The sequence below is a fragment of the Bos javanicus genome, chromosome 5 (assembly GCF_032452875.1).
Source record: "Bos javanicus breed banteng chromosome 5, ARS-OSU_banteng_1.0, whole genome shotgun sequence".
Lineage (NCBI taxonomy): Eukaryota > Metazoa > Chordata > Mammalia > Artiodactyla > Bovidae > Bos > Bos javanicus.
In genome coordinates, this window is record NC_083872.1 from 107,856,525 (window position 1) to 107,873,664 (window position 17,140).

General features: G+C 54.0%; 1 protein-coding gene across 2 annotated transcripts in view; it reads left to right on the forward strand.

Annotated features, from left to right (window-relative positions):
• Window positions 1-17,140, forward strand: part of B4GALNT3 (beta-1,4-N-acetyl-galactosaminyltransferase 3) — a 98,063-nt gene that overhangs the window by 68,538 nt on the left and 12,385 nt on the right. For both annotated transcript variants that reach the window (XM_061418283.1, XM_061418284.1), the window contains exons 2-9: window positions 4,783-4,886; window positions 5,850-5,927; window positions 13,043-13,138; window positions 13,540-13,630; window positions 14,008-14,108; window positions 14,454-14,521; window positions 15,886-15,964; window positions 16,080-16,146. In XM_061418283.1, the coding sequence (XP_061274267.1) occupies window positions 4,783-4,886; window positions 5,850-5,927; window positions 13,043-13,138; window positions 13,540-13,630; window positions 14,008-14,108; window positions 14,454-14,521; window positions 15,886-15,964; window positions 16,080-16,146 (684 nt within the window). The remainder of the gene's footprint in view (window positions 1-4,782; window positions 4,887-5,849; window positions 5,928-13,042; window positions 13,139-13,539; window positions 13,631-14,007; window positions 14,109-14,453; window positions 14,522-15,885; window positions 15,965-16,079; window positions 16,147-17,140) is intronic.

Genomic DNA, 17,140 nt, shown 5'->3' on the forward strand with positions numbered 1-17,140 from the left:
GTCAGCTCTTCCCATCAGATGGCCAAAGTATTGGAATTTCAGCTTCAACATCAGTCCTTCCAGTGAATACCCAGGACTGGTCTCCTTTAGGATGGACTGGTTGGATCTCCTTGCAGTCCAAGGGACTCTCAAGAGTCTTCTCCAACACCACAGTTCAAAAGCATCAATTCTTAGGCACTCAGCTTTCTTTGTAGTCCAACTCTGACATCCATACATGACCACTGGAAAAACCATAGCCTTGACTAGACGGACCTTTGTTGGCAAAGTAATGTCTCTGCTTTTTAATATGCTGTCTAGGTTGGTTATAACTTTCCTTCCAAGGAGCAAGCTTCTTTTAATTTCATGGCTGCAATCACCATCTGCAGTAATTTTGGAGCCCGAAAAATAAAGTCAGCCACTGTTTCCACTGTTTCCCCATCTATTTGCCATGAAGTGATGGGACCGGATGCCATGATCTTAGTTTTCTGAATGTTGAGCTTTAAGCCAACTTTTTCGGTCTCCTCTTTCACTTTCATCAAAAGGCTCTTTTGTTCTTTGCTTTCTGCCATAAGGGTGGTGTCATCTGCATATCCGAGGTTATTGATATTTCTCCTGGCACATTACCATATGTAAAATAGATGACCCATGCGAGTTTGGTGTATGATGCTGGGCACCCAAAGCTGGTGCTCTGGGACAACCTAGAGGGATAAGGTGGGGAGGGAGGTGGGAGGGGTGTTCAGGATGGAGGAGACACATGTATGCCTGTTCATACATGGTTCATACTGATGTATGGCAAAACCCATCACAATATTGTAAAGTAATTATCCTCCAATTAAAATAAATAAATAATTTTTTTAAAAAGAGAGACATAAGTAGAGCCAGGCACAAGTTAAAGGTGACAGATTGAACTCGAAACTGTCACAGTATGGGAGAAAGACCATGGTATAGAGCTAAGCTCAGTTCCAAAGACAGCAAAGGCAGCTGGGGATTCACAGTGCATAGGCAGAGTGAGGGGTCAGCGGATGGGAAGTGACCAGGAGGAGCCATCAGGCTGGGGGACTCCTGCCAGCAAAGCCTAACAGGACCCTGGCTACCTATCAGGTTCAACTATCAAGGATAGGGGGAATTCTGTAAGCAGACTTAACAGGATTCTTCCTAAAACCTGGGCTGGGCAGGCCAAGGACAGGGCTTAAGGACAAGGCCTAGTCAAAAAGAGAGCTCAGAGGAGCCCATCCAGAGTTTGGTCCAGGAGCAGGTGTTCCTTGTCCCTTCCCAGCAAACATAAGGACAAGGCATGGTGAGACCACGGTGAGAGTCCATTGACCACAGGGCAAGTCATCTTGCCTTCTGCGTGACTTCCAGGAGCCAGAGAATTTGGCCGGAAGTGAAGACAAGTCTGTGGGAAAGAATGTGGGTGTGAGACACACAGGAACCCCTGTGTGTGAGAATGTGGTGCATTATGTTTTCAGAGTTGTGTTCTCATGCCTGTGTCTACAAGGAGATGGTCTTCAGTCACCACACAGAGTCAAGGAACAGGTGACCCAATCGTCCCCAGGCAGAGACAAGGCAGTGCCTGTCCACCCTCCCCTCCCACGGTGTGAATCACATGTCCCCCTGCCCCAGCCACTAACCCAGAGCCCCCGGGGCCTAGGCAGAGATGGGGCTCCATCATTAGTGGTGTCTGAGCAGGGTTAGTGGGGGACAAGCATCTCTCCTGTGAGCTCGTGCAGAAAGTCAGGACCAGCTCCGGAACATTCTTCCTCCTTTTGCCCCCCTCCCCTGTCCTCATCTCACATCACCAGCCCCAGAATCCTGCTTCCCTAAAACATCTCTCTGCGTTGAACTAGTATGACCTGTTTCTGCCTGCCAGCTGGCCCGCCATGGAAACAGCAGAGACCTTGATGCGGTGGGATAAACCTGCAAAAGTCTCAATAAACACAACAGCAGCAGACGGCTAATGTCTGCGTAGAAACCCAGGGGCACCAATCTCCAGCTAAGACCTCTGCCTGCCAGATTCCCCACAGTCTTCCCCAGACAGCATCCCCAGGAGAAAATATAGGCTGGACGAGGAAAGACTGGCCGGTGAGATAGACAGGCTGTCTGGGCTGACCCTGGCTTTGCAACAGCAGTGGACTCTGTGACCTTCAGGTCTCGGCGTCTCTTTCCCCATCTGTGCAGGGGGGTAATCAGACCTGGCTCATCTCCCCAGGTTCTGCAAGGCTCAGATGAGATCATGCCTGGGAGGTGCGAAGGAAACCCTGAGGGGCCACCCCCAGAGTGGGAAAGAAAAGCCCCCACTGCACCCCACTGTCCAGCTCCCTCTCCCAGAGTCACTCACACACACACCTGGGCAAAATGCTGGTGTCTACCTGCTGTGGCCTGTGTTTGTGGGCTGTGCTCTTTCCTCTGTGTCTGCTTGGCTGGCGGTGTCTCTACCAGTGCTGGTGTGGAGGTCCTAGGATGCTTCGGCCTCCGGGCAGCTCTTGGCTCCTAGGGGCCAGTGGTGCCAGTCTCACTCTCACGCAGCACCCGCTGTGGTGTCCTGGGGGGTCATTTAAAAACATTTATGTATTTGCTTTTTTGGCTGTGCTAGGTCTTCGTTGTGGTCCACGGGATCTGTAGTTACAGCAGGGAACTCTTAGTTGCGATAGGTGGGATCGAGTTCCCTGACCAGGGATAGAACCCGGGCCCCCTGCATTGGGAGCGTGGAGTCTTAGCCCTGGACCCCCAGGGAAGTCGCTGTCCTAGGGGCATCTTGAGGAAGCTGTTGCAGAGGTTCCTGCACCTTTGCAGCAAAGTGGTTTCCGTCCGAACTATAGTGCTTGCCCCGATCCATGACATGATTTCACTTTTAATGTTCCCGTTACCCAGGGTCAACCACAGTCTGAAAATATTAAATTGAACATTCCAGAAGTGAGCGATTCATAAGCTTTCAGTTGTGTGCTGTTCTGATCAGTGTGATGAAATCTCTCACTGTCCAGTCCTGCCCAGGAGGTGGGCCACCCTCTTTCTCCCCCACATCCCGCCCCGTTGGTCTCCTAGTGGCCATCTCGGCTATCAGACTGTCCTGGCATTGCACTGCTTGTGTTCAGGTGACTCTTACTCAACTTAATACTGTCCCTGAAGTGCAAGAGTAGTAATGCTGGGGATGTGAATTTGCCAAAGCGAAGCCTTAACGCCTTGCCTCCTTTTGACCATGCTATGTGGCCTGTGGGATCTTAGTTCCCCAGAGCAGGGATCGAACCTGTGCTCCCAGTAGTGGAAGTGCAAGGTCTTAACCACTGGACCACCAGGGAAGTCCCTTAAAGTGCTTCTTTTAAGTGAAGAGGTGAAACCTAATAAAGAAAAAAAAAATCATATACCAAGGTTGCTAAGACCTACAGCAAGAGCAAATCTTCTACTCCTGAAATTGTGAAGAAGGGAAAAGAAATTTGTACTGGTTTTGCTGTCAAACCTGAAACTGCTCAAGTTATAGCTTCAGTGCATGATAAGTGCTCAGTTAAGACGGCAAAGGCATTCACTTTGTACAGTAAAATATTTGTACAGAGTGACTCATATAACTTTTATTACGATACACTGTATTATTGTCCTATTTTACTTTTCATATTGTTAATCTCTCACCGTGTCTAATTAAACTTAATCATAGGTGTGTAGGAATAAACAGCATATATATGTAGTTTGATACTCTGTGTGGTTTTAGGATATCTGCTGTGGGGGGGTCTTAAACATACCCCTCATGGACAGGGGGTTGACTGTGTTTGCTGCCCAGATAACTGGGGTTCCATTTCCTCACCTGAAATGAGGACTAGGTGGTCTTGTTTTTTTTTCTTGGCTGCGCCGAGTTTTAATTGTGGCATGTGGGATCTAGTTCCCTGACCAGGGATCAAGCCCAGGCCCCCTGCGCTGGAAGCCCAGGGTCCCAGCCACTGGACCCCCAGGGAAGTCCCGAGTAGGTGGTCTTGAAAGCCCCTCCCAGCTCCTGGAAGCCTGTGATTCTGGCTCATGTTTCCACATATCAAAGTCTCCATCCTGCTCACCTGGGAGCGGCCCCAGCCCGCCGTGGACATCAGTGCTGACGGCTGAATTCTGACTCTCCCACCCCACCCTTGGCAGCCCCTCTGCGTGATGGTGAATGCGTGCGTGTCCCCTCGCTCTCACTGTGGTGTGGCTGGGACCTTCTCGGGTTGTGTGTGAGGGCACAGGCGTCAGCCGGCTCACAGCCTCCAGGTCAGTCCAGGAGGAGCCGGTCCTCGAATCTCATGACTCCGGCTGTTGCTAGATCCGATTGGTGGGCGCCAGGTCCTGGCTCACCCTTTCCTGCCCCCACCCCTAGCTCTGGCCCATCCAGCTGCCCAGCAACTAGCGGTGGGCAGGGGGAGGGCCTCCCAGTCAGACAACCCCGCTGGCTCCCTGGCTTGGAGGAGGGAAAGTTGCGGAGGGAAAAAGCTTAGCTCCACCATCCTGTGAGACTCTTCCTTGGTTTTTGGGCAAATTAGGCCTGGAGAGGCAGCCTGTGGTGGTCACCGCGGCAGGACAAAGCTCCGCTTTCACCCGGCCTGGCTCCCTCTCTGACTTAGGAAAGACAGCAAATCCCAACAGGAGATGAGCTCATGTCCTCGCTTTCTGCCATGTTGACCTTGGCCAAGGTGTAACTGTCTCCCAACACCCCCACCCCCACAGCCAGCCGTGAGGAGCAGCAGAAGGAATACCATTCCCTCAGTTTTCCTGCCCTGAGTCTCATGGATATATGCGGTCTTCGGGTCATACTGACCTTGTTCCTCTCTTCCTCTTTCCCCTCCTCAGGGTACGGCAGCTGGAGGGAGCTGGCCAAGGCTCTGGCCAGCAGAAACATTCCGGCTGTGGACCCAAATCTGCAGTTCTACCGTCCCCAGAGGCTGGGCCCCAAGGTACGTGGCAGGGTCAGCTGTCCCCTTGCTGCTGCCTTAACTCGGGTCCCCCACCCGCCCACCCACATAGCCCTGAGGGCATCCTCCACTTTCCCGTGTTAGGAGAAGCGGAGCAGAGGGACGCCCTGGATGGCAGACTGGCGTCCTGGGCTCTCCTACCTTGTGGGTAGAGATATCCATCCTGCCCTCCCTCCTCAAAGCCTTTATTATGTCTTCAAGATGCCCAAGTCTGAGCTGTCCAGGGATGTGGCCTCCATCTCTGCAAGAACAGGGGCTGGAGGAAGGACCAGCACGTCTCGCCTCCTGCTAGGATGACTGGGCTGGTCCTCCAGTCACAATCCCGGATGCTGGCAGCCAAGGGTCACAGATGATGTGGTAGACAGACACCCCTCCCTGAAAATAGCTGCAAATAATGGAGTGTTTTCCTGATAGTGTTTCTTGGGCTGCTGGTCCCCAGAAGCAGCTCTGGGTGGCCGTTTGGGAACTCAAGGTCAGTTCAGCTTGGAGCCGTAAGGTTGAGCTTCTGAGCCTAGAACAGATACTGCCCCCAAGGCTGGACCAGAGCCTAACTGACCCCATGGACCTACAGGGTAGGGAAGAGTTGGGGTGTCCCCAGGGGGACATATGTTAGGATAAATGAGTTGCACCCTAAGGGGGTGTAGAGGAAGAGGGAGGCAGGGTCCCTGTCCTCAGGAGAGCCTGGTCTAATTAGAAAAGAATGCTTTTGGTATAGGAAGACTGAGAAAAGTCAGGAAAGCAGAAACATCCCAGAAGTATATGTTGGAGGTGTGTTGGTGAGGGACAGTGTGTGGGCCAGAAACAGGAATGTCCTTAAGTTGACAAGCTTCCGACAGCGGGACTATGTCTCTTGACCCTCTGCACCCCCTCAGGCACATTCAAGGGGCCCCAGTCCTATCGCCCCCTTCATATTCCCACCAAGTTCATTCTTCTCTGTTCTGCCAGGACCCAGGCTCAGCACGTGGTGGGAGTGGAAACAGCAGCTACCTGAAGTGGAATAAGCCGGTGCCCTGGCTCTCAGAGGTGAGGCTGCTCCTTGAAAGGCAGGGTTAAAAAAACAGTGTTGATATTAGTAGGTCACTCCAGAGGCCACAGAGCATTTTATTCTAGTGGTTATTATTAAAGTTTTTCATCTAGGGGCTTCCCTGGCGGTCCAGTGGTTAAGACTCTGCACTTCCACTGTAGGGGGTTTGGGATTGATCCCTGGTTGGGGAACTAAGATCCCACATGCAGCTCAGTGAGCCAAAAAAAAAGTTTTTTGTCGTCTAATTTGAAGAAAAAAGTTAGAGTCCAGGCTCACTGAATTTTCTTCCTTAACTAACAGAGAGAAGTGGTTTTTATTAAAGTTTTCCACCTAGGGGCTTCCCAGGTGGCTCGGTGGTAAAGAATCCACCTGCCAATGCAGGAGGTTCAATCCTGGGCTGGGAAGATTCCCCTGGAATCCACTCCAGTATGCTTGCTGGAAAATCCTGTGGACAGAGGAACCTGGCAGGCTACAGTCCATGGGGTCACACAGAGTGAGACACGAGTGAGCAGCTAAGCACAAAAGTACTACCGTGTGCCGGGCTTTGTGTGTAACCTGTCAGCTTTATGACCCGGTGGGACAGTGTAGTGTCCTCATTTTATGGGTGAGAAAAGTAAAGCTCAAGAAAGCTATGGGACTTTCATGTCTATGCCAGTCCCCAGTCGTAAAATTCAGCTTCCCAAACTGTCTTTCTTGGACCATTAAGTCCCATAAGATACTCCAGTCAGAAAGGAATCCACTGTGAAATATGATTTAAAATCTATAGACATCCACTTCCTGAAAATACATGTTAGTACATGAAAGATGCTGAGTTCTGTCATCCTCTATTTGACTTCATTTCTCCCAGCACGCACCAAACTTAGTCACCTCCCAAACTGCCTTTTTCCATTCAACTTTGGTGCTCTATGAAACCAGTGCACTGAGGGACTATATGCTAGGAAACTCTTGCTTTAGAAAATTTTATAGGAAGCGGTCAAACGTGTGAATAAAAATTGTCATAACCATCATCACACCTCTTGTTTATGTTGGACTGGACAGATTCTTTTTCTCTTGATGTAGAAACGGAGGCTCGCAGGTTTATTACAGACACAAGATTACCCGGAGTAAACGCTTGTGCAGACATTCCAGAGCAGCATAGTGATTTGGGGGTGAACATTTTAAATTTGGGCGTCGGACCGTGCAACTTGTCCAGGCCTCTCTTGGCCGGGTGGTGGCGGCCAGCCAGTTGTCTTCATCCACACCTATCACAGGTTGGTCTCTACCAACCTGGGTGATTTCCTTTCCAGTCCACCCATTTGCTGCGGGGCGAGAGTGAAGGCGGTGGTGTTATGCGAAATATGATGGTAGGTTATCTACCGTGAAATTGCCTCTGGTTAAATCCTGAGAGAGTGGATTACATCACTGGCACACCTGTACCAGGTGACATCATCAGGTAATTAGGCCCCACCCCACCTGGAGATAGTACTGTGAAAACCACTGGTCCAGCGATTCAGCCTTCTCTCCTTTGAGGCCAGTTTGGATCATTTTTCTGAATGAACCAATTATTTTGAAAGATTGTAACTACATCATAGTCTGCATTTATTAATCATTAATTTTCCCGCTTTTCTTGGCCAGTCAAAGATGGAGATGTATATGATCTGCTTGCATGCTCTGTTGTGTCCAACTCTTTGTGACCCCATGGTCTATAGCCTGCCAGGCTCATCTGTCCATGGGATTTTCTAGGCAAGAATACTGAAGTGGGTTGCCATTTCCTCCTCCGGGGGATCTTCCCAATCTAGTGATCGAATCCCTGTCTCTCGCATTGTGGGCAGATTCTTTACCACTGAGCCGTCAGGGAAGCTCTGGAGATATATCTATATATATCTCGATGAAAACAGTAACAAGTAGTAAATAGTGATTAAAATGTGGTTAACTTTTAAAAGGAATAGTTGATCTTTTAGTAGGTGTGTTTAGCCTTTTGGTGGTAAATGCCTGATTTCCACTGACTTTGGTATTTTATTATTAAAAGTGGCTTCTTACAGCGAATTCCCTGGCAGTCCAGTGGTTAGGACTCCATGCTCTCACTGCCGAGGACCGGGATTCAGTCCCTGGCTGGGAGAACTAAGATCCTACAAGCCACGCAAAACAGCCAAAAAAAAAAAGAAGAAGAAAAGAAAGTGGCTTATAAAATCCTCCTCACATCTCTCGTGAATCTTCAGGGAATCACCAATCCAGTCTTTTCATTTCACCAGTGAGGGCACGTAGGTCCTCACACATGCAGCCGTCCAGCTGCAGTGGGGCCCTCCCCTCTAGCCCTCCGTGGGGACCTCTATTCCCTCTCCTTGCCTGTCTCCTGCCTTTGGACGTACAGTTTTAGCAGGAAGGGCTTTACTGCACATCTGCTGGCTGTCCGGGGCTGTCAGGCTGCACTATTATCTCCCCTTTCTGGGCAATGGCTTCCAAAGGGGTTGACCAGTCACTCCGCAAGGTGGCATAGCTCCTGCACCCTCCCCTGTGGGTGAGCATGGACAGAACACGGGAAGGCTGCCTGTGGTCTCTTCTTTGCCCAGCTCCCCTCCCCAGCCTTCAGCTGGCAGCTCAGAGTCTCAGAGGCCAGAAGTGGCTCTCCAGCGCAGCAGGCTTAGTCATTGCTCTGCTGTTCAGATAGGGAGTGGACAGCTGGCGGGCTGGGCTTCATGACATAACTGCCCTCAGAAACTGTCCTGTCAGCTAAAATCATGAGACTCTGACTAGCAAACCCCACTAATTAACAAACCTCAATGGCAGTGCATTCACTTACCGTCGGTATTCGGTCTACTGACCGAACACTGTCTGCTACTCTGCTCCCCCTACAAAGCCAACATCGTTACAGGAAAGAAATGTGGTGGATATAGAGTCAGATCAAAGCAAGTTGGAGTCCACGGGTCATGTCGCGTGGGCTCTGTGACTTGGTATCTCTCTCCCAAGGGCTGGGATTCTGACTTCCCTTCTCAGGCTCTACCCCACCCCTTTTTTTCCTCTAACAGTTTTATTGAGATATAGTTCATATACCGTGTAATTCATAATTTTAAAAATATGAATTTGTTGTCAGTGATGGGTCTTAGTTGCAGCACTCCAGCTTAGTTGCTCCAGTTGCATGTGGGATGTTGGTTTTCTGACCAGCGATTGAACCTGGGTCCCCTGCATTGGAAGGTGGATTCTTACCCTCTGGACCACCAGGGAAGTCCCTATAATTCACCCAATTAATGTGTACAAGTCAATAGCACTTAGTATATTCATAGAGTTGTCATCCGTAACTATCAATTTAATATTAATAGGTTTTCGTCACCACTAAGGGAAGCCCCTCACCTAATAGCCTCACTACCCCCAGTCCCCAGACCCCAGGAAATGCTAGTCTAATCTGTCTCTCTGGATCTTCCCATTCAGATAGACTCTATATGAGGACTCTCTTCCTATAGAGAGACTTGTACTGTACGTGGCCGTCTTGTCTGGCTTGTGTTACTTAGCATTATGTTTTCAAGGCCCATCCGTGTGGCAGCGTTTGTATCAGAACTTCATTCCTTTTTCTGGCTGAGTAATCTTCCCCTGTGTGGACGGACCTCGCTATCTCATCCTCGGAAGTGGGTGTTTGGGCTGTTTCTGCTTTCAGTTCCTGGGAGTAATGCTGCTGTGGACGTTTGTGTGCAGATCAGACCTGCCTTTTGTCAGGGCCCTGAACCCCCACCGTCACACATGCGGAAGTATGAGCCACCTGTGCCAGGGTTACTGCAGAGGCTGAGATGCAGAGGGTTAGGGTTAGGGTTACCCCCCTCAAATGGGGGTAATGTCCCCCACTAGGATTTCACCAGATGGGGCTCTGGTCCCTTCCTCCGTCCAGAGAAATCTCTTATCCAGAGTTGGGAGCCCCTTGATTCCCAAGGGGAGCTCACTTGAGGGGCAGGTGTGAGTAAGAATCAAGAGGCAGTAGAGACTCTAAACAGGAGTCCGGAGTACAGGCCTCAATTGTCCTGCTGGGTGGAGGTCACATGGTCCTGCCAGGTGTGCTGGTCTTGAAAGTGTGAATCTGGCCAAGCAGCAGCCTGGTCCACGCTCCCACCAGTGCTGGGCTGCCCCACTGCCCCGGGGGGTGGACCAGCTTCACACCCTCTGCGTCTCAGCCTCTGCAGTAACCTGGCACAGGTGGCTCATACTTCCGCATGTCTCTCTCCTCCAGGGACCCCTTTCCATCTTTGCATCAACACTGGTACAAACATCTCCAGTGCTTATAGGATAAATGAAGGAACATATGGCGCCAGGCTTAGCTGCTCTGAGCACTCGTTCCCTTGGATAATTAAGATGTGCAAGGAGTCCCGAGGAGGGAGCTGTAACTCTGCCTGGAGAAATTGTAGACGCCTAGAGAGGGATTTGAGAAGAGCCTTAAAGGATGAACTAGAATTTGCTGGGTGGGGAAGAAAGGAAAAGGCCTTCCAACCAGGAATCTGTTTGCAAAGGCAGAGAGGAGTGTGTGTGGGTGGAGGGCAGGTGTGACTGGGAGAGGGGTGAGGTGAGGCCGGGAAGCCAGGTTTTGTCCAGAAGCCTCTGGGAACCCTCAGAGGTGTAAAGCGGCAGAGTGGCATGGTCAGATCTGTCTTTAGAAACTTTTTTTTTCCCCCCAGTTTCTATTTATTTATTTGGCTGCACCAAGTCTCAGTTGCAGCATGTGGGGTCTTAGGTCTTCTTTGCAGCCTGCGGGATCTTTAGTTACAGCGTGTGAACTCTTATTTGCAGTGGAGTCTTAGCCACTGGATTGTGAGGCCAGTCCCCGGATCTGTCTTTAGAAAGACACTTCTGCAGGCAGTGTGAGGAAATCCGTGGTGGGAGACGCCTCCATCCTGTTGGGAGGCTCTGTGAGGCCAGCGAGGCCTGGCAGAGGCCCTGTCGTGGTGCAAGGCAGTGGACGTTCCCAGGTGAGCACCCACAGGCAGTATTCACACCCCTAGATGCCCTCCCATTTCCACAGGTTCATTGCTGTGTGTCCTTGGGGAGTCAGTTTACCTCTCTGGGCTTTAATAGTGTCAACTCTGAAAGGAAAAGGTTCAACAGGTGTTTTCTCCGCTGCTTGTGACTGGACGTTTCAAGTCTGTCTTCGGCCATGGATGTGCTCTGGCCCTGGCGGTAACCAGTGCTCCTCCCTGGGCCTTAATCCTGCTGGATGGTGAGAAGGGGGCAAGGGGCAGTGCTGACCAGCCCGAGTCCTACATCCCTGCCCGACACAATGTCTCCAAAGCTTCAGTTCAGTTCAGTTCAGTCACTCAGTCGTGTCCAACTCTTTGCGACCCCATGAAACGCAGCACGCCAGGCTTCCCTGTCCATCACCAAGGCTTGGAGAGACACAAACCGAGGTGGGGTCACCATCAAGGCCTGGGGAGTAAGAAGGTTCTGACTAGTCCCTCAGGGGACCCCCACCTAGAGCCTAAGAGGGGTGAGGGGTGGCTGGAGGGTGGGCTTTGGACTGAATCAGGGCTTTACCCCCCCGGGATGTGGACACTTCCATCCACCTGCCTGGGTTTCCCCTGTGGCTCAGGCCATGGGGCAGATGAGGGCGGCCAGCTCCCTCCTCCCTCGCCCTTCCCCTGTCCCAGCCCCTGTGGCCTCTGGCCTCCTGGCTGAACAAGCAGATTTCTGGGGGTGTCCCCCTCCACCCTTTGTTTTCTGTGGACTCAAGAGTCTCCCGGAGAGGGGCAGGGAGGGGCGCAGCTTGGAGGAGACAACTGAGTCTTGTAAATAGGACTCAGGAATTTCCCCAGAAGTGGCACAATGTCCCCATTCTTTTCTTCCAAGCAGCCCCAGGCCGCCCCCAACCTAGCAGCCTGCATTCTCTCTCCCACCCACCCCAGCCCCACACTCACATTCCAGGGAGCGATGGCTGCTCCCCAAGGTCCCCAGGCCGCTGAGTGCGGGAGGAGCCAAGTTCTGAGGGGATGGGGTGACAGGCTCTCCAAGTGGGGACGGGGGACCCCTCCAGCTGCACCTCAGGTCTTGGCAGTCCCATTTCGGGGTGGGCTCTGACCAGTCCCTTCTCTCTCCCACCACCACCATCCCTCCCTCCAGAGCTCTTGCTGAAGGCCTTCTATGTGGGAAGGCCTTCCAGTTCAGGTAGCCCCTCCTCTGTCTCCCTAAGGCCACTGGGATTTGGTATCTGATGGGGGGAAGGAAGGGCCTGTTCGTGTGGCCTGATGGGGTCCACCTCCCATAATCTAGAGATGGGGGGCATGGGGAGAGGGGAGAATAAGATGGGATCACCTGAAGCGCTGTGTTCAGGTGATTCGGGACAGGTTCCCCCTCCCTCCCCTCCCCCGCTCTCCACCCTTCCACCCACTGGAGTCCTGGCTTCCTGCCCATTCCCTCTCCCCCAGGGGGTCCCTGTGCTTCCCAGCTCAGTCCTGTGCCCACCAGCCCCTAGCCTAGGAGGGGAGGGGACCTGCTTGCTCCTACTTTCCCTTGGCTGGCCCTGAGCCCCAGGCACCTGAGCGGTGGTCCATGAGAGGCTCTGACTCTCGGGTGAGCCAGCCTCAGGACCTTCTGCCAGCTGAGGGGGCAGCTCAAAGACCAGGGGGGTGAGGTTTCACCCAGGCCAGACAGCCATGCGGCTTTCCTCTTTTGAGACTGAAGGCGTGCGCGTGTGCTAAGTCGCTTCAGTCATGTCTGACTCTTTGCAACTCCATGGACTGTAGCCCACCAGGCTCCTCTGTCCGTGGGATTTTCCAGGCAAGAATACTGGAGTGGGTTGCCATGCCCTCCTCCATGAGACCAAAGGGAAAGGGGCCAGACCGGCTGAAGCCCGGCCTGGCGCCTCCCTCCCGCCACTCTGTCCTGCCCCGTAACCCCCCTTGCCTGGGGGTGCAGACCAGCCCCCTTCCTGTGTGGGAAGAGCCGGGAGTGTATGTGTGTGTGTGTGCATGTACCTGCGTGTGTGCATCTGTATGTGAGCACGTGCAAGCCCAGAAAAACAGACCAGGCCTCGGGGCCAGGCCACGCAGCCACGGACGCGAGGATGGGAAAGGGGCCAACGTGGACTGTGACCTTGAACAGTGAGGCGCGCTGGGCTGGGCAGGCCAGGCCTCTGTCTCACACTCACTCCTCCCCACCCCCGCAGTTCCGCGGCCGTGTCAACCTGCACGTGTTTGAGGACTGGTGTGGCAGCTCCGTCCAGCAGCTGCGGAGGAACCTCCACTTCCCCCTGTACCCCCACGTGAGTGCCTCCTGCCCCCTCCTGCCCCGCTCCTGGCTCTCACCACTCCTCTCCCCCCGTGACTTCTGCCTTCCTCCTCTTCCCTTGTTTTTTTTGGTTCACTTCCTTTCCTTTTATCCCATGGATGCCCTTCATCTGCCCACACTATCTCCCTTGTTCCCTCCTGAGAGATCCTGTCCATTTCCCTACCTTCCTCATGGCTCACAATATGGTTTCCCCAGGGGCCATCACATCCAGTTGTGCGGTTCTGCACTGTTCGAGGTCTGAATAAAGAAGCACGTGGGAGCCTGTACCCGGGTTCCACCTGCCTCCCTCCCATTGTCCCACCAGCCCTGAGCAGACCCGTTGCTTCACTTTCCTCTTCCCTCCCTGGGTAGTGATCCCCCACTTTCCTGGCACAGATCCGCACAACCCTAAGGAAGCTGGCTGTGTCTCCCAAGTGGACCAACTACGGCCTCCGCATCTTCGGCTACCTGCACCCCTTCACGGACGGTGAGGCCAGCCCCGCATCCTGCCCTTCCCCTTCCTGTCCGAGTTCTCGGGGTGCCTGGGCATGTGGCCTGCCCTGGGCTGGCTGGACTGTTAGCCCACTTTCAGGGGAGCAGGGTTTGGACGTGGTGAGGCCTCATGCACGCCCCCAGGTGGCCACTTCACACCCTGATTTGCACACCCTGATCCTAGACTAGCTTACCCCTCTCTGTAAGTGTCCCCAGAGACTCCACGGAGTCTCCCAGGTATAGAAACCCCTGCTTTACAAAGCGGGCATGCTGGCACAAGGCCCCACAGAGAATTTAGTCTCTGAGACATGAGTGCCCCCTAGGGGAAGTCTCGTCCTGCCCTCACCTGGGAAAACCACCCCCCATGCCCAGGGGAGATCCAGTTTGCCATCGCTGCCGACGACAACGCAGAATTCTGGCTGAGCCGGGATGACCAGGTCTCCGGCCTGCGGCTGCTGGCCAGCGTGGGCAAGGTAGGGTCCGCTCAGCCCCACAGGCCCTCCCGTCCCCCCAGGAGCCAGGTCACACGCCTCCATCAGGTCACTCTTACAGAGACATGGACAGGATGTGGGAGGGAACAGACCTGGAGAAGACTCAGGTCTAGGCCACACCCATCCTGGTCCTAGTGCCGGGGATTCATGTGGTTTCTCGGGTTGCACTGGGCGGGGAGCACTTCGAGGAAAGACAGTTGCTTCTCGAGTGGTCCCGAGCCCCCTTCCATCCCTCAGCATTTCCCCTCCTCCGTCCTCCCACCTCCCTCCTTTCTCCTTGTCTCCTCACTCATCACTCCCACCCTCCCCCTCTCCCCACACCTCCAGACTGGAAAAGAGTGGACTGCCCCTGGAGAGTTCGCAAAATTCCGGAGTCAGATTTCGAAGCCAGTCAGGTGAGTATGGGTCGTGATGAGCAGCAGATCCTTCAACCTCCTTACGGAACAGAGGCAGGCTAGGAGCTGGGCCCCAGGAGGACCCCTCTGCCACCCACCCCCCATCACAGAGGTCCAGCAAGCCAGGGCCCCCTGCATTTCGGGAGAATGACAGAGACCTTCTGGACCATCTTTCTTCACTTTGCAGATGAAGACCTGAGGCCCAGAGAGGGCTGTGACTTAATGAGAGTCACATGGATATTGGGTGGCACTCAGGGCTGGGAAACAGAACTGGTCTCCTTTCTCTCTGCCCGTTTTCTCCATCTCTGGAAAGATCTACAGCTGTGCAGCCCAGAGTCCCCCCTGCGCTTTCTGTGCTGCACAAAATTCTGAATGGCGGGGACCCCTGAGCAGGCTGGAGGGAAGGCCCGTAGTGGCTAGGGAGTGAACTAACCCAGCCTCAGAGCGCCACCTGGTGGTCTGCACACACACATGCATGCATGCACACACGGTAAGAACACTTGTGGGTTGATGGTTCCTGGAGTGGCTGGGGCGGGAACTAGCCCAGCCTCAGAGCGCCACCTGGTGGTACACACGCACGCGTGCACACACACCCACACCCACGTGCACCCACACCCACACCCACCCACCCACGAGAACATGTGTGGGCTTGATGGTGCCGGTGCTGGTGTTGATGGTGGTGAAACAGGCCAGCTCACACAGAGCACTGGCCGTGCCAGCCCCTGTGGTCACCACTGCCCATGCGGCTCAGGGGAGCAACTGAGAACCGGGGCTGAGACCCAACTTCCTGGGTCCAAACCCCAATGGGGCCACTTATTACCTGGTGACTTTGGGCAAATTACCCAAGATTTCTGCACCTCAGCATTCTCATCTACAAACAGGGGTAGCATGGGCTCCCCAGGTGGCTCAGTGATGAAGAGTCCACCTACCAAAGCACAGAAGACGCGGGTTCAATCCCTGGGTTGGGAAGATCCCTTGAAGTAGGAAATGGCAACCCGCTCCAGTATTCTTGCCTGGAAAATCCCGTGCACAGAGGAGCCTGGCGGGCTATAGTCTGTAGGGTTGCAGAGTCAGACACAATTAAGTGTGTACACACACACACACACATGCACTTGGTGCTTACACATAGGAACAGCTCTCTGAGGACAGCACTGTTATTTCACGTGACTCCCTGAATGTTCTGGGAGGTTTGTGCTGTCATTATCCCATCTCACGGGAGGGAAAACCGAGGCTGCCCCGTCAGTAAGTGGTGATGGGGATTCTGACCCAGATGCTCAGCGGCAGGTCTGAGGGGCCAGGAGCAAGGAGGGAGGGGCAGGCGCGTGTGGTGCTGGGAGGCAGCCCCGTACCGTCTCTCCCGCCAGCCTGGCAGCTGCCCGCCGGTACTACTTCGAGGTGCTGCACAAGCAGAACGACCAGGGCACCGACCACGTGGAAGTCGCGGTGAGTGTTCGCTGTCCCCTCGGCACCCACCTGGCCACCCCTCTGCCTGCTCCCTTGAACCTTGTTCCCAATCAGCCACCTCCGACCCTTCATGTCCACCCTCGCCTCTTTCCAGTGGCGGCGGAATGACCCCGGGGCCAAGTTCAGCATTATCGACTCTGCTTCCCTGTCCCTCTTCACAAGTGAGTGTCCTGCCCAGCCTGGGGACGAGGCCAGGTGGGCCAGCCTGCCGGGCTCTGTCCGCTGGGGGGCCTGGCATGTGGAGGCCAGAACACGAATGTGAAGGGTGCGGGATGAGGAGCAGAGGCCAAAGGAGTGCCTTGGTCAGAGGTCCTGAGCCCCCGGGGGTCAGTGACCTGGGAGAACCCTCTGCATGCTCTTGGAGTCCTTACCCCAGAACAATGCCCATCCACCTCCACACAGCATTGTCTGCATGATTCCAAGGCGCTCCAGAAACTGTGAGGCTCAGTCCAGGTGAAAAAAACTTCAGAGGGAGGCCAGGACCCTGCTTTGCAGATGAGCCACCATGGTTCTTGCACAGCCGTGGCCAGGGGGAGAAAGCGTGCTGACCTGCTTTCCGGCTGCAGCCCGTGGACTCTCCGATCACACTCGTCATGGCTTGTGATTTCCTGTCTGGGGGCCCCACAGAGCAGTCTCCACCGGCGGGTGTAGCCCGCGTGGGCCCAGGTGTAGGAGGAGGGGGTGCAGCAGAGGCCCTAGCAAGAAGGCAAGGCGGGTCTGGAGGAGCCCAGGAGATGGCGGGCAGTGTGTGTGGAGGGCAGGAAGGAGTAAGAAATGGCACGTTTGGCTCACAGAAGAGGGTGGTCGTGGGGAAGAGATAAGGTGGGTGAGGGGAGGCTGCCAGCGACCAAGCAAGAGGCCACAGGGTCAGAGCAGAAGCGCCAGAAGAAGGGAGAGTTGGAATCAGTGTGAACCAAGAATAAAGAAGCCCGCAGCAAATTCAGGTAGGAAACCTATAAGATGGGCCAGCCTCTAGCATAGAAGGAAAACTCTCTGTGGGCCAAGGCAATTTGAAGCCTCAGGCAGAAAGCAAACACCCCCAGCGGCCAGAGGGAGGTGCTGAGCCTCAGGGTGCCCTGCTCACCTGGGCATGGGCTTAGGCCTGCTGGGGAGCCCGAAGCAGACACCCTGCATTCACACTCAGCTTTGCCAGCC